We start from the raw sequence: 22,483 nt of genomic DNA on the forward strand, positions 1-22,483 counted from the left end.
TCTAATAATTCATTCTAGTTTCCCATTAAAACAAAAGTCATTCTAGTAATAGAAGGCTCTCTGCATGTGCATTGTAATTGCTGGCTATATGCTTCTATGCTGTGCTTGTAGTTAGTACACATGCACATAGAGTCAGCACTCGTCTCAATGCTCTTGAACCTCACATCTCACTTGTTTTACTAAAACTAATCCATCCTTGCCAACAGATTCAGAGAGAAGTAGTAGCACAAAAGTTTCACAACATTCAATTAGGCGAACTTTGATTTGGCCCAGCATGGACTTTGATCATGATGGAAGACAATGGACTACAATTAAAAGTTGGAAGTAACAAATAACTTGAACAGAAGCCATCCATGAGGAATTCATTTCTAATAAAAACCACAAGAGGATGACAAATCCAGTATCATATGCAGTAAAAAAGCAAAAATTACCATCTTGTCAATTCCTGAAGCCCACCACAGGCTTCAATGAAGCTCATGCAGAGTACAAAATATATGCATCTAGGTGGGACCCAAATTCTAAACTTTCTGTACAACTACAGCCTCACACATGTCTTCTGCATTAAGCACAGTTTTGGGGATCCCACCAGTTCAATTTGGCATACCAGACGACGGTCACTTGGTGCCTGAAACATCTTGGCCAACAAATGAAAGAATGTTGAACTATTCCCTTTAATGGATGAAAATGAACCAAACGTCATCAATTCACAATTGGTCAAAGCTTTCTATTGTTAGCCTGGCTAGAAGATGAAGCATTCAGTCTAATAACCCTCTCATCATGATCTGTACCAAAGAGAAGGTTACTCCAGTTTGTTGACCTTTGAATAATTCTAGAAGGAACTCTGTCACTATCTTCCCCACCAGAAGCTTCATACCCATCACTAGTTGACCTTGACAGTGGGAGTCCTCTCTGAGCAACTGCAGCAGCAGCTGACAGACTTGTGAGCTGCCTTGCCTCTTCAGGTCCTGAGGAAGAGACCCGGAATGGGTGAATATCAGGCGAGTCTAAACTGCTCTCAGGTGAAGAAGCAACAATCCCAGCAGAGCTTGACATTGCTCGGCTTGTTTGGAAAGCACTACGCGCTTCAAGCTGAAGAGGGGCCAAACTAGTTGATGTCTCACTGAAACCTTTGTCAAGTGCTTTAGCAGAAACTGTTGGCAGGGGCTCCACAGGCAGGTCAGCTGGGAGGCGCACCCGCTTATTAGCTCGCCTTCTATTATTGTCAGGCCTTGGGACCATCCGGCGACCACTGCTGCCAAAGCTACTGTCAGGTTCTAGACCAAAAGGGGCATCCCGTCTTATTACGGGCTGCAAAATTCTGGATTTTTTTCTTGCCTCTGCGGCAGCCTTTGAAACCTCTTCTGCATTTAATCGAGCTAATGTCCATGGACTGATCTTTACTGCTCCAGCATTTTTTTTCTTAATTATTTCCTCTCCCCCCATCCTTTTCCCTAACGAACTTACAGATCCAGTTTCTGGAGGAACTACATCAAACTGCAAGAAATACATTAATTACAGTAGCATCAACAAACAGAACCATATGATTTAGGCGCATCATAAAATCATGTTCTCAAAGTCATTGTGATAATCAATGTGTTTCCAATTAGAGTGCTGCATACCCAATATATGAGACAAGCTACAAAGTGCATGATGCCTAACTTCACATTATTCTAGAAGATTAAGGGACTTCAGGGATCACATATAATTCAATATGTCTACCATTTTTTTACCAGAATTCAAAGGGAAATTATGTTGTTATTACATTCCATTCAAACAAGCTATAGCTGTTTTTCCGTCCACTACTAAAAAAAGGCTCCTTGATATTCCTTTTTTCTCCAATGAAAAATAATCGGGAAACCTTAACTAATTTGCAATGACCATCCTAACAAACAAAGTTTCTCATTCAAAGGAAATCCACATTGAATAACTTAATCCATCTGAGGCTTCTAAATACCAAAACTGTTGATTTAAAACTATATGCACGTTTTAGCAAGTTAGATTGTTGTAACCAGCCCAAACTGTTTTGCTTCTACTTTTCTTTCTATGGTCAAAGAGCATGCTAGGCAGTTGGAAACCAAAGAAATACAAGAGAAAAGTTTGTCACTAGTGAGGACAAGCCATTTTTTGTGTTTGAACTATTAGTTGATCCACAACAACTAGTATCTCCAATAAAGGAAGTGTAGATTGGTCAAAATTACCTGATCTTCAAGAAACAAGCGTGGAGGTGTGCACCATGCACCACGGTGGAAAGTTGTAAACGAGCTTGCACTGCTTAATCCAGTGAGTGAGCTGGCAGGAGACATTTGGGGGCTTTGCTGAACTCCGATTCCTTGTTGCTCTTGCTCCTGTTCCCTTAGAGCTATGATGTAATCATATGTACTAATTCCCTGTGTCAGACAAAGGAATTATGTTAATGGCTCATTAGCTTTTTTTGTTTGATTCATGTACAATAACAAAATGCATGACAAAAATAACAAATGCTAGTCAATAAACAGATTTTGTGTATCCAGAAAGTTAAACCCATATGCCAACCCCCCCCCCCCCCACCCCCCCCAAGAAAAAAAAAAAAAACTCCTTTTTCACATTAAACAAGAAAAACAAATGAGAAATATTAAATACTAATCCCTTATACCATCAAAAGAAAAATCCAGTCCAAATAAATAACTAAAAGATAGGGCTACTTATAAAACAATAACACCTCGTGATGATATGTAAGACTGATCTCAATCTTACCTTCTTTATGAGGAGGATGTGAAAGAAGAATAGCTGAGCTAGTGGTAGTGTAGCAATCATAGCCAAGATGGTGCACAATGCCTATGAAAAAGTCAGCTTATAGTTAATTAAGAGGATAGAAACAATACACAACAGACACAAACTAATGAATTAATTTTGTGTCCCCCAATAACTCTTTTAAGCCAACAAAAATTGCAACGGAAGAAAAATAATTAAAAAAGACACCAAAGAAAAAGTTGAATCAAAACAGAAATAGAAAGACCTAAACAGTTAAAAACATAGAAAAGTTCACAGAACACTCACCACTACAATAATGAAGGGCACCAGAGAGAAACTGCTTCCTAACTTGGTAGATATATCTGCAGAAAACCGCTTCCTCTCAAGAAAACAGCAGATAAGCACAACGATTCCAGTCGTCCATTGTAGAATAAGCTGCAATCTCAAGCCCAAGGGAACCATGTATATACCTGTCAATAATCAATTAAAATGAAAATGACTTGAAAATAAAATGCTTACTCTGGGGTGATCTTCAGGTTCTGGCATGTAGCTTGTGGGACTTGTAGCAGCAAATTCAGAAAGGAATAAATACATGACATAGGGAATGGTTCAAGAATTCAATGATTGATCCAAATACCATTGTGCAAACAGTTAAGGAAGCCATATGGCTGCTATCAAGGGACTCGCTGAGTGAGCGATGACCTCTAGAAAGTATAAGAGATTTTCGCTGCTGTAAAGTTCTTTTTGCTACATAGGGACTTCTAAATATTTTGTGTAAGGATAATTAATTAATCACAAAATGATAGGCAATAAAGCGTGTCAGGATGCTGGCTGAAATTTTATTCACTCTATTGAGCACAATATGGAGGATCAAGGATGCTTGCACAAGGATAGAAGTAAGGATACCGAGTATTCTAGAACCTAGATGACCTGGTGTGAATTAAATCCGAAGGGGCTGGTTAAGGTTCATCAGAATTTACAAAGATATTATGTTGATAATAATGTAAGACAGTAGAAAGAGCTAAGGCAAAGTGTGGAATCTCATGCTTACCAAGAGGAGAGAAGTAACCATGAGGGTGAAAAATTGCCGGTAGTTCTTTTTGCCTATACAGTTGTTGAGCCACTACAAAAGTCAAGATTAAAAGGGAATTAGAAGAATTATCAATGAACAAGGAAAATAAACTTTCACAACTTAAGTTTTGCCATACCCTGCAATGATGATCAAAACGGTCAACACATTTATCACAAACTCGACAGTGCTTGCTGTACTTGAAAACCTAAATCCAAAGAACAATTTGAATTCAAAAACTTCATAGACTATTAAATGAAAAGTCAAATAAAAGAAAACCTTTAAAGCGATAATCAGATGAATGCAAGCCATGTGAGCTTGATAACATGTCTAGTGTGGAATGATCACTCAACATGTCATTTTCTAAAGTAGGAGGTTTACATGGTGAAAACCAAAAAAGGCATGCCTGACTAGTACATGCTATTCCATTAAAATGATAATTGTCAGGATCTATTCAGCTAGACCTTTCACATTCACATTCTAGATCAGCTTCTAACATATTTATGAATGGAAGTGTAAGCTTTGTTAATTTCAAATGCTTCCACTCACCTCAACTTCACACAAACTGCAATAGAACATGCCTTCTTCACTCATTTGTTGTTCAGAAGACTCCTCACTTGAACCACAGCTGTTGCAGATAAAAGCACAAGGAGAGCAAACCAATAGGAGACAAGATGAATTCTTTGGTGATGCATTCTTCTCAATTTCAGCAGTATGGTCTTTCATAGTTGCATCTTTGCCTAATGCATCTTTATCCATAGGTTTTCCCCCAACTGTTGTGGTATTAGCATCAAGTATGGAAGACGTTGATTCCCCACCCAATTTAGAATCCTTTGGTCGTGAATGCTTTTCATGGTCTGGAATATTTAGATATTTTTTGGACCTAAAAACTCCTGGGTCTGCAGGATCGGCTGCCGCACACCAAACATATAGGCCGAAGACACATGTGATCTAAAAATGAAAGATGTTATTCAATTCCATTGAGACTTGAGAGTATCTAATAATATAAAATAAGAACACAACTACTGGCAACAGAACTTATCTCACTAAGTCATATTTAGTCAAACTTAATTACTTTTCACTTTTTTTTTTTGATAGGTTTAATTACTTTTCACTTATGATTTGTACTTGTGGTAGATAGACAACCTAGCAGTAATTATGATTTCAAAATAAAAAGTTCAAGAAAAAATTACATTTACTCCACAAAATGTTTCACGAAAACAATGTACTACCATAAACTATAAACCAAAAAAATTAAGTCACAGAAATTTACTTTTTCAAAATTAGTAACTCAGCCATTGAATAGGGCTGTGGCAATTAACTAAGTTAATATAGGCAGATGACATATCTGTCAAGTGATAACTTATCACTTCTTAGATTGTTTCTTACTAAACATTCATTTATCCAAAATTTGGGGGAACATAATTATTTAGTCTCTACAAGATTTTTTTTTTCTGTTCTTTTCTTTTCTTAAAAAAAAAAAGAAAAAAAGAAAAAAAAAAGGAATAGAATGGACATTGAATTTTTGCAATGACTGTCACAATGTTTAATGCAGGCAGCATGGAATCTTGCAGTGAAGAAGAAACAGCTTCCTTCTTTTAGGTTGTAAAGAAAATGCTTTCTAGTAAGAGACTGCAGCCACAATTAACAATTTCTTGATATATGGACTATAATCCTGAAAAGGAGAGCTCCAGGAATTTATGTATGATTCCAATTTTAAGGCAATAATATGTTTTTCCAGGAATCAGCCTATCCAAAAATTAAGGGTGAGGCTGCCTACCAACCACCTCTCCAGATCCCCACAAAGGTGAGAACTTTGCGCACTAGCTATGACCTTTCTTATATGTTTTGTAATATAGTTCGGTACTAAAGTTAATTTACCCTATTATAAATAATCACCAAAAATAAAGTGTACAATACAATGAACTCCTACCATAAATGTGGCATACGTTTGTGACAACCATTTTGATTTGCTTTGCCTTGGAAATTGTTTAAGGAATGAACTATCAGAGATCTCCCATTTCACAAAAATTCAACTATGTGCAAGTTTGCAACTACAGCACATGAGTGTGTACTAATGACCACACAAAGCAACACTGAGGAATGTTTAATTAAAAGAATTAAACATCGCCACAAAGAAACCTAAAATATGTAAATAACAGGCTACTACCATACTTGTATCTTATTATAAAAGCATGCATAAGATAAGATACAGAATTTAAAAGAAATTGCTTCACCAATTAGCATCCAAACTATACAACACTTGGATTGCTGATATTAAGATTTCAAAGAATTTTTTAACCACCTTTTTTACATTACCTACTAATATTAACTATCAACAATATGCAGAAATTAAAAGAACTTGCGACACCAATTAGCATCCAAACTGCACAACTTGTGGATTACTGATATTTAGGCTTCAAAGAATTATTTTGACAACCTTTTCATAACTAGTACCGACAATTTACTAGAGTGGTTCAGACCAAACTGAAACAATGGTAAATTGGCAATAGGTAAGACAGTTTATGACCAGGGTATGTGCTTGTTTGAAGAGAAGGTACATGGTACCTAATGACTAAGCAGTTGATCATAACACATTAAAAATACCATTTGGAACCACTGGATTGCATATCAAATTATGAAAGTCTGTATTCAAGGGCCTATTATCCTTATTACTTATCAAAAAAAAGGGCCTATTATCATCTTTTCCTATGATCCCATAATAAAAGCTTATTAGCTCGCTTATAGCTTTGACTGTGCAAAATATGGTTGATTCTAAATAGTTTACCACTCAGATTACAACAGTAACACTAAATTAACATGTTAGTCAGGATTCTCAAGCACATGAAAGACAAGAGTAATATCTCAAGCGAAAAAAAAAAAAAAAGCAATCAGAACAGTTGATTGGTACCTAAATTTCCAAATCCACAATCAATACAATAAAAAATTCTCGAGTTGTTTGAGTGATGGACATCTATTAGCTCTTAAAAGATACGGGAAGAAACTCATAGACAAAGCAAGGCATTTGCTATTACCAACTGAGAGCTAATAATTTACAATTTGAAGGACCGACAACAAAGAATATATTTTGTGACAATAACAAACCCCAGAAAGTAAAAGGAATCCAGGAAAAAATAAATCTTACAACAAAACATGAATGAGAAACCAACAGCAGAGAAAGAATAGATCTCAGTTCTTCAACCGACCCAAAAAAAGTACTCATAGAAAGAGAGAGAGGGCTTACAAGAGGAGTGTAGAGTCCCATCACAATATACTGAAAGAGTTTCTTCCCAACAAATGGAGCAAAGAACACATAGAAAGCAAACCCCAATGCCAAAAATACAGCAACAGCCACCACCTTCACAAAGAGTAAAAAACACTCCAAAAATGAAACTTTGAACAATAACAACAACAAAATGCTCACCGCTTAGAGAGAAGGAAATAAAGGAACAATTTTTAAACTGAACCTGAAGAGGGTGATAAGGAAGTTGCCATCCATTCTTCCTCATTTTACTCTCTGAAGTCTGAAGGCTGAAGAAACCAGAAATGAATGCAATAAAGATGGTAACTTGGTGGGTATCTCTTTTTCTTGTTTGGTTGTACTTATTTTCTGACCCTTTCCCTCGTGTTTCCAGGAAAGATGAGTCACAGTAGAAGCCAACCAAACAATGGTTTACAAGGGCATTTTCCTTGGGGTCTAATCACTAATTAAAGCAAGAGGAAAATGTGGGAGAAAAGTCATCAAAAGAGAGAAAAAGCTTGGAGCTTGGAGATAGATATGAATAAATGGAGGGGTAGAGCTAGTGGGTGTAAGAGAGAAATGGGACAGTAAGGAAACTTTGTCTGGTTCACTCAATCATAGCCTCAGGACATGGAAGGAGAAAAATATAAAACAAAGAAAGATGGGAACTGGGTTTTGGTTTTTCTTGTTTCTTACAAACCTTTTACTTGGGCAGAGATCTGTGAATGTAATAGAGAGAGAAGAGAGAGAGAGATATTGGTCTGGTTTTCTTTTCATGCCTATAATTACTTGGGCAAACCTCCTTTTACTTTTTTCTTGTTTCTAGCGATACCTTTTTCCCTTGGCAAATCATGTGTCACAGGCCAGTGTAACAGACAGTTGTTTGGTTCTGCTTTTGTTAATTGCCAACAACCCTTCTTTAAAACCTTTTTGAAATTGCTCTCTCTCTCTCTCTCTCTCTCTCTGTGCTTTGCTTGCTTCTTATCCTTTGTATTTGTATATGGGGGGAAAGTATTAACACAAGAAATGACAAGCCTAGCCTACTAGTGCGGTTGTTTATAAGCTTCGCAATTGAATACTCTCTTTTCTTGTTTGGAAAGGAATAACACAGTGAGTGAGTGAGGAACAATTGGAGGCAATTGTGAATTTATGACCCCTCACACCAGTGCCATTTCTCCTTTTAAGCTCCTGTAGCTATCATTACTTGATGAAGCATGCTTTTTGAGCCAAAACCTCCCGTGGAAGAATTGGACAAATACCTACTATATTAAATGTTAGTTCTTGGGAAATATCTAAATGGGTAATTGATACCTAGAAGAAGCTGAAATTTTTAGATGGTCTCTGAATCCATGCCTATATGTGACCATTTGCATAGGTTGATATAGGTTTTTAGCTAAAACTTTTTATCTCTCCTTTGTATGGATAAATGCTTGGTTGCACCCTGTTTGTTTTACAAGGGTAAAGAGCTATTGGCTTTTTGATCAATTGCTTAAAAGGGCAACTATTTTAAGGGTGACTCTTTAACCAAACTAGCAAAATTGTTTGGACAATTATATGCCTAGTGGGTCTTCCTCTTCTTCTTCTCCTTTTCATTTTTTGGGTGCTTATAGACACATCTTCTTCTATTATTGCACATTATGTAGTCTTGTATTTGAATTGTTAACTGCATTAATGAGAAATCAATTCTAGTTAATAACATAATTCCAAGTAAAAAAAAAAAGATGAATTTGAACTTTGAATATTTCTATTGAAAATACCCAAAAAAGAAAAAAAAAAAAAAAACCATTTGACATAGAGGTCATTAACAAAAGAGGACTATCAATGCCACAAAATTTATCACAATTGTTGATGTCTCAAAGTTATAATTAAAATAATATTATTTTCACTTTAACTCACTAATGTCTAATAGTACCACTTTCATTTAAATTATTACAAGAGTTACCATACATGGGTGACAGTTTACTGGAAATGGGGAAAATAAATCTCACCAATACTTCTGATTAGTTTAGCTACTTTGTAGAAGAAACTCTTTGAAGTAAACCAATTAGGTAAACAGAAAGAAAATGATCGATCAAATGTGCCAAAGATTATGAGAGTCTAATCTATGACAATGTGGATTCCCTCCCAACAAATTAACGAGGGAGAGGGACACAACAAAGAGAACAGATTGGGTACAAACTTATAAGAATGGTGTGTAGTAGGGACCACTCCAAGCAAGAATTCGTTTCTTAAACATTGTGAAATTGCATTTGGCATTTTCTTGTCAGATATTGGACTTGATGAGAAAGTGAAAATAAAAAATAACTCCCTCATTTCAACCATTTGATTTCATATATCTTGAGCCACAAGTGTACCTTTTTGTCTAAATTCACCATACTGAGATTCTCCTCGAAATCCACAGATTTGGAAACCAGAATTTAAAGCCATACATGCACCAAGGTTACATTTTATGCTTTCTCACTCCCAAAATAACTAAGAAACAAAAATACACAAAAATCCCATTAGTAGTATTATTTGTCTTAATATTATTATTATATACAAGCTTTTTTTTTTTTTTTTTTGAAAGGATTGTATACAAGCTTATGAATGGTGCTATTTTATGTGAAAAATTGCTTTTAAATATAGATATATATCATCACATTGACAGCTTATTATTATTTTGGAAAAAATTTAATAATTTACACATAATTTAACACTACAATAAAATAATATTTTACAGAAAAACATGTGAGATTTGGCCATTTGGATACTTTTTCTTCAGAAAAAAAATAAGTAAGAGTAATTTTTTTATATAAAGTTAAAAAATATATATATATTTTTGAAAAACACACATATATATATATATATATAGTAGTACAGATTACGTAGAGAGTCTGACAGAGTAGATGAACTGCATTAAATAACTTTGGATCTCTCTGTGTCTCGTTCCTCAAAAGACTTTCAGTATGTATGCTCCTATTATCTCACGCATTCCAACCCTACTATACCAGTCACGTTGACCCTACATATTCGTACAACCGTTGATATTGATGGAAAGTACACTTGTTTGTGTGTTTGATGATAGGATCACAAGGTTAGAACTTATCCACATCATGTTGGTGTACAGCTTTGTATGCTGTAGTAGATAGTTTCTTTGTTACACGTGGCAGCTAACTTTCTTGCCATGTTCATGAGGATTATGATTATCTACATGTGTATTTTTTTAATTGAATAAATCCAAGTGTCACAACTCACAACATATCTCATAATATATTTTTGCAATGATTAATTATTATCCTAAAAAAAGAATGATTAATTTGTTAATGTCACCTCAATAAATCAAATTTAAGCATCTCTAATCATCTTTACCCTTAAAAAGGAGAAATGTAGCCTCTTCATCTAGTTTGTTATGCAAGACTGAAGAGCTCCCTCAAGCAAAATAAAAAATCATACATAAAGTTTTGTCCTCGCCTGAGTGAAACTATTTTTAGAAGGTTATGAACTTGCCTTGTAAGGGAAATATTGTAACCACTGCAACCCTAATCCCCTCCCATATAAAAACATTACTTTAAGTCTTTAACCTACTTCCATAGATGAAGGACACTACAATAATGGAGAGAACTATTAAAAGAAAATTCTATTGTTTTTCCAAACCTCTCCATTGAATTTTTTTAAAAAGTCATTAAGTCAAACAACTTGAACTCTCACGTATGAGTATCATTGAAAACATAAAGATGTCTTCAGTTACACATACTAACAAGAAACTATTAAAGTGACCAATGGGTTGGTTTTTAAGTGGAGATCATTTGAGAAACAAGTCGCATAAAAGGAACAATACAAGAGTTTACAATTGTTAGCAAGAGCATGAAGCTTATGTACAATAGAGTGTCAACATGTACAATAATGCCATATGAGGAGGAGATGGTATTGTGTGTTTTTGTTGTATGCTTCTTCATCCTCACATGAGGGTGGACCCCATAAGTGTAGGGTCCACCCTCGTGTGAGGGTGAAGAAGCATGCAATGGAAACAGGGTATTCTTTTTCTATGAGGAGGGGTTAATTGTACTGTAACAACCTTTTACAAGATTTGCTTTTAGGAGTCTCTAATCCCAAAGTGTATTCATGGTACATGTTCCTACAAGGGATTTCACTTCATGAACAAATAACTATCTTTCTATTTGTTTTTGTTTTAATTAAGCTTTTGACTATGTTTATGTATGATTATGATAGTTTATTTTTTTTATTTAAATCTTGTGCTAATTAACTATCTTGTCTAATAACCAAATAAATTAACTAAGAATGGGTAGTTAAGCAGGGAAATGTATAAACTTGGAATTTCATAAACATTTAAATCAAATAATATAAAAAAAGAATTAAAAGTAAATGAACTTTCCCCTCTGTATGCCTAGCATCACTTCTAAATCTATCTCTTGACTTTCAAAACTTGTAATCTGCATTATTTACAAAAATGTGAATGCACTTTGGTTATATTCGTCATTAATTTGCCTTAAAACAATGTCATCCATAGGTAAATTAATGGTAAGATTATAATGGATGTTTGGTGCGATGATTACTTTACAAGTATAAGTGTTTGTGGAGTGTGGGGGGCAAGGGCTATGATTCAAATCTCTAGGAGGAAGCTTCGCAAATATATACACTTAAATTATATTAGAGTAGAATTTTTATCTTGTATTAAAAAAAATATATATATATATATATATTGTGACACTCGGAGATATAAATTGCAAAATTTCATAGTTATGATATTATTTAAAAGCAATTATAAACTTAAATGATGAAAGCGCATTTCATCATGTTTATTGTCCATTTTCCATAACTTTTTAATTTTTGTCCTAGTTTTTATATTATTTTTAATTAGACTACTTTTAGTTTTTTTTTTTGTCACACATTTAGCATAAAAACTATATTTTTGGATAAACATTATGCAAAGAAGTTACCGAAAATTATGGAATACCAAAATAGACGCTTATTTAAAAAATGCTAAACATAATTTAAATATAATTCGTTTAATATTGAGTTGTTTTTAGTCTAATAGCACAACAAAGTCCTAATTATTTTTAACTGATATTTAATAATTTAGTATTTTTAAAGCTTTTCAAAATTAAAAAAACCTGATTAATACATATTATAATTATAATTTTCAAAAATGTGAAATTTCAAAAACAAAATACCAATGTGGCATTTATGGTCGTTAAATAAGAGACATGAGTTTAATCCCATATATACTACACTAAAAAAGAAACACAATGATATTTTTGCATGATGATAAAAGAATAATAATCCCGTTTGTTATCGATGTTTAAACAACAGTTTTCAGTGTTTAAACAACATTATACGTATTTTTATACACTTTTTTCACTTATACGTATTTTCAAAAAAATACAAATCACGTTATTAGAACAACATTACCAAACAGGCTCACAAATATTTCAAATCCTATTATACATGTGTGTGTATATTTACGTGACAATGAATGAAGTCATACGATTTCATTTTAGTTTTATTTTATAAATATAAGTTAGACTTATCCAATCGAATCTCTTACCTTTAATTTTTCAAAATACATTAAATGAGGAAGCCCCACATAAAGATTCTTTAAATTTATTTATTGACAAGTTAAAGAAAATAAAAACCCTAAGCCCCTAACCCACCTTTTGCTATGATATAGACTGTATTTTTTTTTTCTTCCTATCATAGTCATAGACTATTAGGTTATTGTAATGACTAATAACTCATTAAATTTAAAATTTGAGCAATCGGCTCATTAATCTATTGAGTCAATTATGTTGATTATGTCGTCCTCTTAGTCTCTTACTGTTAAAAAATTTCAAATTACTCTCTCCAAAACACAAGGTTATTATCTAAAATGCAAGTAATAGTCTCATGATTTAAGAAAATGAAAAAAAAAAAAACAAAGGGAAAAAAAATCCACTTTCATATTTCCACAGACACACAATGTGAATAGACAACAAGAATCATTGTCTCTAATTTTCCACATTGTTTCATTTTTATTCTCTTATTTATTTATTTTTTCTTCGATCTCAAACCACGGGCTCGTGGAAATTAAGAGACAAAATTGAGAAAGTAATGGAGTTCACATTGGAAGCTAATAGTTTAGAGGATTGATGCCTCAAATTTCAAATAAACTTAATGATTTTACGTAGAAATTGAAATGTCACTTTCCTATAGGACCTATGCCCATGTTTCTGCCAGCATGCGAGTTACGTGCATACATTACATAAGACATCACTTCAAACAAATACATTTTGTAGCATTTTACATAAAATATTGTCAATTTTTTGTTTGAGATAAAAATATTGTAAAATTTTAGGAAGAATATATTAAGTTCTTAATACTGTTTATATATAATTTATTGATTAATACCACCAAGTATTTGAATTTAATTAAGAAACTTAATACATAGCACTTAAAACACAGGCTATCAATTAGTAAAAAATAAGCAAAACAAGTTTAACTTTTATGCTCATTCAGCCAAAAAAAAAAAAAAAAAGTTTAACTTTTATGCTCATGAAAAGACTTAGACCCTAAAAATCAAGTTTGATTGAAAAAAAATTAATATGCTAAGTTTATTGTAGCTTAATTGATTGGTACCTCATGGTGCTTTCAAAACAAAGGCATCTATGATTTAAATCACTTCACCCCAACTATTGATATGTGTGTGTGTATAGACAAAACTTAGATACAGTATCTTAGGTGCTGCTCCTTAGATTTTCCTCTTAAAATTCAGTCATGTTGCTACTTAACTAAAAAATACACTTCCATCCTATGAAAAAAAATTCATATGACAGAATGTTAAAAGGAAAACCTAAGAAACAACACCATTGTACCTAAGTCTCTCTCTCTCTCTCTCTCTCTCTCTCTCTATATATATATATATATATAAGATTGAAAAAAAAAATTAAAATGAGCTAGATGTGAGACTTGGGAGGATTGATTTAAACAAAAGCACAACTTAGGCGTTAAAACAAAACTAAATTATATAACCTAACAAATGTTATGACTTATGAGTCTTATAACTCAACTGACACTTCATGGTAATTTCAATAGAATTGTCCATGTCCAAATTTTCTTGTCCCCAACTATCGAATTAGTAAAAAAAAAAAAAAAAAAAAAAAAAAGGGGCTAAAAAACAAATCAAACTCTAAATGGCGGTCAGAATAAAAGTTTGAAACTCTAAAGTTTGTTCTCATAAACAATAAGCAGCATATGAAATATGAATGCTATAATAATAAGGATAAAGTCACAATCAATCCGTATTGCTTAAAAAATTGTTACTTTTGCAAATTAAATAATTAAGTAGAGGAGGAATATTACGTTTGCATAATGGAACAGAAGAGAAGAAAACACATTGGGATGAATAAAATATGGGTGGGTGAAGAAGTAGTATCAAATTTCAACAATAACCAATTCTTTGATTTGCGGTAGGTTTTGAACTTTGAACAACCAAGATTCGGGACTAGAAAGAAAATGATAGTTTTATCAAAAAAAAAAAAAAAAAAAAACTTAAAATTTGATATATATATTTGTTTAGGGCATTCACACCCCAAAATGTTATCCTATTTTACTTTACTATCCAAAATAACTACTTTATCAATTATATAATATCATTTTACAATACTCTAGCATCCCAACTTTTATTTTACAATACAACACATTAAAATAATATTTTTATACAATAAAATAATATATCCTAAAATCACCATCATCTACAGTACAACACATTAGCTATGGTGCATTTAATAAAAAGTAGGAGAGAAAGAGAATTAAATAATAATATGAGAGTCTACCATTCAGCTACAGTGCAATTCTACATGTAGAATTGCACTGTAACAGTATTGCAAATTTTTTTACAATACTTGACTTTTACAATTTCTGATGGAATGGAGATTTTGGGCTTAAATGCTAAAAAATGCTTACATTTGCCTAGGGACGGAACTAGGATTTGAACCTAGGGGGGGCCAAAGCATGAACCAAAAAAATTTCAAGTAACATGGTTTATTAAAAAAAAAAAAGCATGGTAGGCATAACAATTGCACTTTATCACCATAAATATGTAAGTCAAGAAGGAAATAATATGAACCGAAAAAGTTGAAAGTTACAATATGATATTCTAACCTTTTCGAAGAAGAAGAATAAAAAAAGAAGAGGACTTCGAATCTCCAGATTTTGGGTAATTGGAATTAATATGTTGATTTTATCACGTTGACCAACTCACCAATATGATAAACTCATACTTTTGGATGCAACTGAAAATCACACTAATGAAGTTTTCAAAATTTTGTTTGAGGATTTTAAAAAATTGGGATATTAATATTAAGAGTTGGCAATGCTACATGATCAATATTGACTTCTAAAAGAATTTGCATTTTATCTTTTGAAAAAAATTTAAATATTGTAATTGACTTTCCTATAATTTATAAATCAATTAAAAAGTCATATAAATTATTGTCACCCCCGTAAGGGATTTTTTTTTCCTATGAAATTTTTTTGGTTATGAATTATTGAATTATGATATTGGTGATTTGTGGATTTTTTGTTGTGTTGTATTTAGACTATGGAGGGGCCACGAGTCCAAAGAAAAAGTTAGATGATTAGTTTCTTTTGGAATTTGGACCAACTGTAAACTCTAAAATATGAGTCATTCAATATACATGTACTACTTAAATTTTTCAAAGAAATGGGGGGGGGGGGGGGGGGGCATGGCCCCCCTGCCCCTTATTGGGTCCGTCCCTGCATTTGCCATTTGGCATTTGAAGCGTGAATGCTCTTTAGTTTCTTAAAAATGAAGCTAGAAATTGTATAGTTATATTATATAGTTTTAATGTTTTGTTTTTTGGGCTGTCTTGTTATAAAGGATAGTTTATAATATATCACTTTCGCACCAGAAAAGAGATTTGACCCGTGAACGCCCTCTTTCTTTTCCCTTTTCTTTTATGACTCTTTGGCGGCACAATATTGATACCCGTGACCTATACTCAATGCCCTTGTTCGCCAATGACACATTCACCCAATCACACATTCACCCAATCATAAACACTAATTTTTCAATCTAATGCTGTGCTAATTTTCTTATTCCAATGTATGGGGATTCCAATTTTAAGTTGTTCTCGTAAATAAGATTGGACAAATTCACTAATGGTCCATCTCGATAGAGGAGAGCAAAGAGAAGTTTCGACCAACTCTACTCTACTTTTCTTTGCTCTCTTTTCCAGCGCTCTCAGTCCGAACATGTCATAAACTATATATTATTGGATTCTTAAATCCTAATGCTACATTTGTGCTCAAGAAAACACACCATGTATTAAACTAAGAGATGGAGTTACAAATATACATATATCTCTTTTGGGCTGTAGTATGTACCTGAAGAACTTTGAACAAAGTGTAAGAATTGAGCTTCGCTTAACTAGATCTTTGTTTTCTTAAGACTGTTTTTATGTATATTTTTTAAGTAAATTGTTACAACAAATTGGGAGGGAGAATTTGAATAATGGTACTTCTTATAAATGAGATAAGTTAATGTCATTAAGTTATAAAACTCTTGTCTTCTTAAAGTAGGTTGAATGTGATTCAGTTAATATTTTGATATCTCAATAATATGTTGCGGTGATATTCAATAGTGAATCCTGATACATATTGCTTCTATTGAGCTTGTGCCCCAATATGATGTGAGGTAGAAAAAATAGAGTTTTAAGCCTAAACTATGATGAGTAAATGTTTACTATAAATTCTAAGTTTAAGACTAAGTTTTTTTTAACACTTAGTGTTACATTAGAAATTTAGAACCCTAAATCCAAACCCCAAGAGGTTGGATTAGTGGTTCCTAAAATTTCATGATATTTATAAAATCTTAAGTTTGAAACCTTTTGATAGTATCTTAAGTAGGGGTGTCCAAGGGTCGGTTCGGGTTGGGTTTGTGCCTAACTTGAGACTGACCCGATAGAATCGGGTTGAAAAAATCCTAATCCGCTGCCGACCGGCGAGGGAGTCGGATCAGCTTGGTCGGTTTTACGCCGGGAACACGGTCGTTTCGGTCGGAACCGTCCACGGTGAAAAATCCAGTCAAAATAGTTGATTTCAGGCGAAAAAACGACAAATCCAGCGGAGATCTAACTGGATCTAGTGAGATCTCGCTAGATCCAGTGAGATTTCACTAGATTTGGACGAAATATCAATAGATCTACTTGATAAGTCGCTGAAATATGAAAATTTGTTGCCAGAATCTAAAAATTTGAAGTCGAAATATGGAAATTTGAGGCCGGAATCTGGAAAATCTTGTCGGAATCTGGAAAATCCCGCCGGATTGTGGAAATTTCTGCCGGATTCTGGAATTTTTTTGCTTGAAATTCTTAGTACATCGGTCGGATCGGGTTTTGGGAGGAAAACCGAGACCGACCCGCCGAAGTCAGTTTTTTGGAACAAATGACCCGCCGCCGACCGGTGACTTGATCGGGTCAGCTGGTTTTCGAGTCGGATCCGGTCAGAATCTTCTGGTGGGTCGGTTTGTCGAATTGGATGGACAGCCCTAATCTTAAGGTCACTCTCGTGAAATTCTTCCTTGTAATAACTTAGTGCGAATAAAATGGAAGGACTGCATACACCGACACCGTCGTCTGTTAAAAAAATAAAAAATAAAAAATAAAACTTTTTTTTTTTTCTAAACAGACGAAAGACTTGCATGTACTATGGGTTGTAAATAATGTTCAGTTTTGCTCGTGATGTTTGAAGTACACATGCTTAAAACCTAACATTTTACTTTTATTGTTTGTCTGTATTCATTAAATTCTTACACATATTGCTGTATTGTAAGAAGTCCTTTTTGTGATCAATGTTAACGTGTCCATATTTCGGGCTCTTGTTTCTTTCTTCATGTCAAACTTGAGGGATCAAAAACTTGATTGATTGATTTCTAAAATTGTTTCTATAGGTAATTTGCTTTATACTTTTTTTTTTCTTTTTTCTCATTTTATACCTAATCTAAATTTGGTTCACACCCATATAATCTGATAAGGTGGACCCAGAATTAGAGAAAGAGGAGGACATGATTTTAACGCAAAAGTCAACATGGCCAAAAGGCTCATAATTTAAACAAGTTGCTTTAATTGGGAGAAAAGAAAGAAAGAAAGACTGAAGAACAAGGAAGCCACAAATCATTGAGTTTATCCAATTTCTAGAACAACATTTAATATACAAAATTAATGTTATTAGTTCTTGGATGTGAAAGTGAAACCGAAAGTGAGATTACACCTTTTAAACTTTTATGTCTATTTTCGATTAATTTCCTAACTGACAATTGGTTGATCTAAAAGTGAGAAACAAGCAGTAGATGGCAATTGGAGGAATAGAAATACGAAAAAGATTTTTTTTTTTTTTCCACATTAGAATCTTTATTTTGTATGCAAGATTTTTGTCCAAGACTTTTCTTTTTTGAACCTTTGTCCAAGACTTCTATGTACTAGATAGTATGTCGGTATACGAGTTTGATACGTGTTGTGTCTATGTCGTGCACCAGACGGAAGCCAAACCGAGTTATTACCGGCCTTTACCAAACAAGTCTTTGTGAGTTTGTCATAAATGGGAATCACTTTCAAGAGATATGTGGTCTAAGAATTCCCTTGCATAGTAACAACAATGCAAATAATGCATATATTGGAGACTTTCGACCGCAACTTTCAGAGTTTTAGTCAAGTTGTCTTGCGTGCTATGTTGTATTTTAGAGGTTTAGCTGATCCCACTAGGTTTTGGTTTGGTGTTGACTAAAACTAGGTAGATTGGGTTGAGTTTAGTTTTCTTCATAACAAAACATAAACACGTGAGTTAAGGATGGAAGAATGCAAATAACTGTCAATCAGGTATAGTTAATACATTGAACTTGATCAATAAAGTTACATCATGAACATAATAATCAAGAATTAGTTTCAAAATTTTGGTTAGTTTCAAAATTTGTCACATGTTATTTTATACAACTCATATTGGTATTTATCAAGAAAAGATACAAGATACATAAAATTGAATTCCAATCATATTGGCAAGAGACTTGTAGTTTGCTTGGGTGACACCTTTTAGTATTTTCTTGACATCCACTACTTAAATCCTTATTCCCCTTGTAATTATTAAATTATAAAATAAAATAAAATAAAATCTCAGTTATACTAAAAGAAGAATATTTAAAAATATATATATATATATATATAAACTCTTTTGTCGTATAGTTCATATAAGTTATGACTAGGTGAAATTATTATTATTATTTATTTTTTAAATTTGGTTGCAAAATGAAGGTTAAGTGATAGAATTCCATACATTTTTCATCAACAATGATGGAGGTCGAAGGGCCATTGACTAAGCCATAAATTTTTTCATAAAATGTAGTTCTCTATTATTCTTAAAAAAGAAAAAAAAAAAAAGTTCTCTATAATACTTATATAATACATATTTTTTTCTATTTGAAATTCGCCTAATTTTGCCAAGATCCTTGGATTACTTAGGGTGTGTTTGGATAAAACTTATTTTGCTGAAACTGAAAACTGAAAACACTGTAGCAAAATAATTTTTAAATGTGTGAATAGTGCTGTGGGACTCATTTTTAATGAAAAAATTGATAAAAAATGAAATTTGTGGGTCCGTGAACAGTGCATATATGCACTGTTCACTGCAGAAAGTCAACATTTGCGGTTACTGTTCATTGAACAATAAACGCAATACTCCAAAACGCGTGAAAACCAAAAAAAAAAAAAAAAAAAGAACAAAACGCAGCTCCGAAACGCAGAAGCTGAATACAAACACACACTTACTCTCCTATTTTGCTTACTAGTTGAGTTTACATCAATGTGAGGTGCAACTTGTTAATAGTTTCCTCCAATATTTTAATCATTTTTGTAAAGAATTTTGTAGTTAATTTTGTAGTTTAACTAATTGGCACCTCATTGTGTTTTCAATAGAAACATCTATATTCAAATTCCTCACTCTTAACTATCAATATATGAAGAAAAAAATCAATAATTTTCCTTATAAAAAATTGTAATCTTTAGTTATTTTATAGACAAAATAGAAAGATTTAGTAGTGTAGTGATATGATCATACTATTTATATGTATTTATAAGTTGAAAATTACATCATATAGTGACTAATATAGATAGACATGTTTTGTATCAACTCAAAAATGCAAATATCATTCCTTTTTTTTTTTTTTTTTTTTTACATTCATGATTGTGTGTTACTAAATTTATTTATTTTTCTACTTTTTCTTGGAATTTATTTCAATTGTTGCAAAAGCAACTAAATTTGAGCAAGAATACTATATTTCAAATCAATTGTGTGGGAGGAAACTTAGTCTCAAACCCCAATCAGGTATTGTCCGCTTTGGGATGGCAGGGTCGACCCTTGCTCCCACCCGCACGGATTTGCTCAATCCCATATCGGGGAGAGACGCCTCCCACCCTTGCCTTATAAGCACTTGACCTAAGGAAAGGTGTACCATAGTGTGTGTGATTACATTAAAAGAAAAATCAATTGTTTCTCATCTAAATTTAGGAAAATGATATTAAAATTTCATTTTGCTTAAAATAATTATTATAACAAAATAAACATATTAGTAATTTTTCTAATTACATAGAATACAGAATATATATCACATGTCGCTGAAAGGAGTTAGGAAAATTTAACAGTTAAGATTAATTTTGATGAATTTACAAATATTTAATTTTTATGGATTTTTTGTCAATTGTTGTCAAAACAACTAAACATGAGGAAGAATGTCATATTCTAAATAATAATAATAATAATAATAATAATAATAATAATCATAATAATAATAATTATTATTATTCCAACTAAAAATTATTGCATATATAGAGTTTATAAAAATAATCTTATAAATTCATTTAATGTAAATAATTAATGCACAACTATAAATAATTAATATATGCATTTATAGTATTGTCTAATTCAATGAACTAATACTTTGATATAAATACAAATTTTGTTGAAGTGAAATCCTAAATAAAGCAAATTTTAAGGAATGTATCATGACATAACCTCGTGCTCTCCAACAAAAGATTTCTCCTTTTATATTTATATATATATATATATATATATTATTGAATATTGATTTGCTTATGAATAACTTTTTAGCATTGTATTTTTTAAAAAATAATTTCTGAGCAAAATATGCTACCTGAAATGAATGTTTTTTCAAGATCACAAGAAATTAGCTGAAATAGAAAACTTTTAACTGAAAGTACTGTAGATAAAGATAAAAGGTAGCTGAAATAGCTGAAATAGTATGGTGAGACCCATAAATAGCAATAGGACCCATAAATTGTAGCAAAAAGAAGCTGAATAGTAGAAAAAAACTGACTTTTTTAAGCCAATGCCAAACGCACACTAAAATTTAGAAAGCAAAAATAATTTATTAATCTTTTACACTGTTGCTAGATTTTTATTTATTTATTTATTAACTTCCCACAAATAACTCTAAATCTTTGCTAACTTGCAATGAATCAAGTGATTATCTTTAATCTTCTTTTCCATTTTCTGAGCATGCACAGGATGTGTTTGGAGGGGCTTATAACACTATATAATTTTGTAGTTTGATTGACCCACTATAAATATTGAATAAAAAAGCGAATCAAATAGGTATTTATAGTTCAAACTATAATAATCATGAGCATATTTACTACAACGTAGAAAACATGTTACGATTTAGAATTGTACAATTGTACTGTTTCATTACAATTTGTTATTGCTCTGTGTGTCTCTCTCCCAGAGTCTCACTCATTAAGTAGTGCTGTGGGGTCATCAGAAATTAAAAGCCCTGGGTCACTCTTTACTTTTTTACATGATGGGAAATATAAAAGAAGGAATGGGTGGGTGTCATTCATTATGTTACTTTAGACAAACATGTGATGCATTTAATTATACCTAAAACTCTCAAGTGCCCCACGGTCCCCAGCATTTCTAATAGCTTTGCTTACAGTGCCTCATGCTGCGTACTAAGTTTCTCAACATTTAATACCTAATTTATTTTGAGCAATATGGAAGTTTACACTGTATTTCTTTTTTTTGGTGGGTTCAAATGAGTAAAGAATTCAAATACACAGATGATTTTGGAGCCAAAAACTCAAGTTCGTTTGGTAATATTATTTTAGTAAATGTATTTGTATTTTTAAAAAATATGTGTAAATGAAAAAGTACGTGAAATATTGTTTAAATATTTGTAAATTTCTCAGCATTTGCAATCTGAAAGTGTGATTTTTTCTAATGCCAATTACTCATTTCAAAAGCCTAAAGATCATAGAAGAGTGGGCAGACCAATCTGAAACCTCATTTATATCACAGGCATGGGCTAAACAGATCATTCTTGCCTCTTATAGACAACAAAATTTAGAAACACTTTTTTTGGTCAGAAAAAAAAAGTGACTTTT

At 32.5% G+C, this 22,483-nt stretch overlaps 1 protein-coding gene across 1 annotated transcript; it reads right to left on the reverse strand.

The window, feature by feature from the left end:
- Positions 1-336: 336 nt before the first annotated feature.
- On the reverse strand, positions 337-8,092 carry LOC126718924 (probable protein S-acyltransferase 22). Its single transcript, XM_050421329.1, has 9 exons — positions 7,267-8,092; positions 7,044-7,157; positions 4,349-4,750; positions 3,939-4,007; positions 3,782-3,853; positions 3,037-3,165; positions 2,734-2,814; positions 2,199-2,387; positions 337-1,494 (listed from the first exon to the last, which is right to left on the reverse strand). Exons 1-9 carry the CDS (start codon positions 7,306-7,308, stop codon positions 715-717), a joined length of 1,878 nt encoding a protein of 625 aa, XP_050277286.1. The 5' UTR covers positions 7,309-8,092; the 3' UTR covers positions 337-714.
- Positions 8,093-22,483: the final 14,391 nt, after the last annotated feature.

Source organism: Quercus robur, chromosome 3 (assembly GCF_932294415.1).
Source record: "Quercus robur chromosome 3, dhQueRobu3.1, whole genome shotgun sequence".
In the NCBI taxonomy this organism is placed as follows: Eukaryota; Viridiplantae; Streptophyta; class Magnoliopsida; order Fagales; family Fagaceae; genus Quercus; species Quercus robur.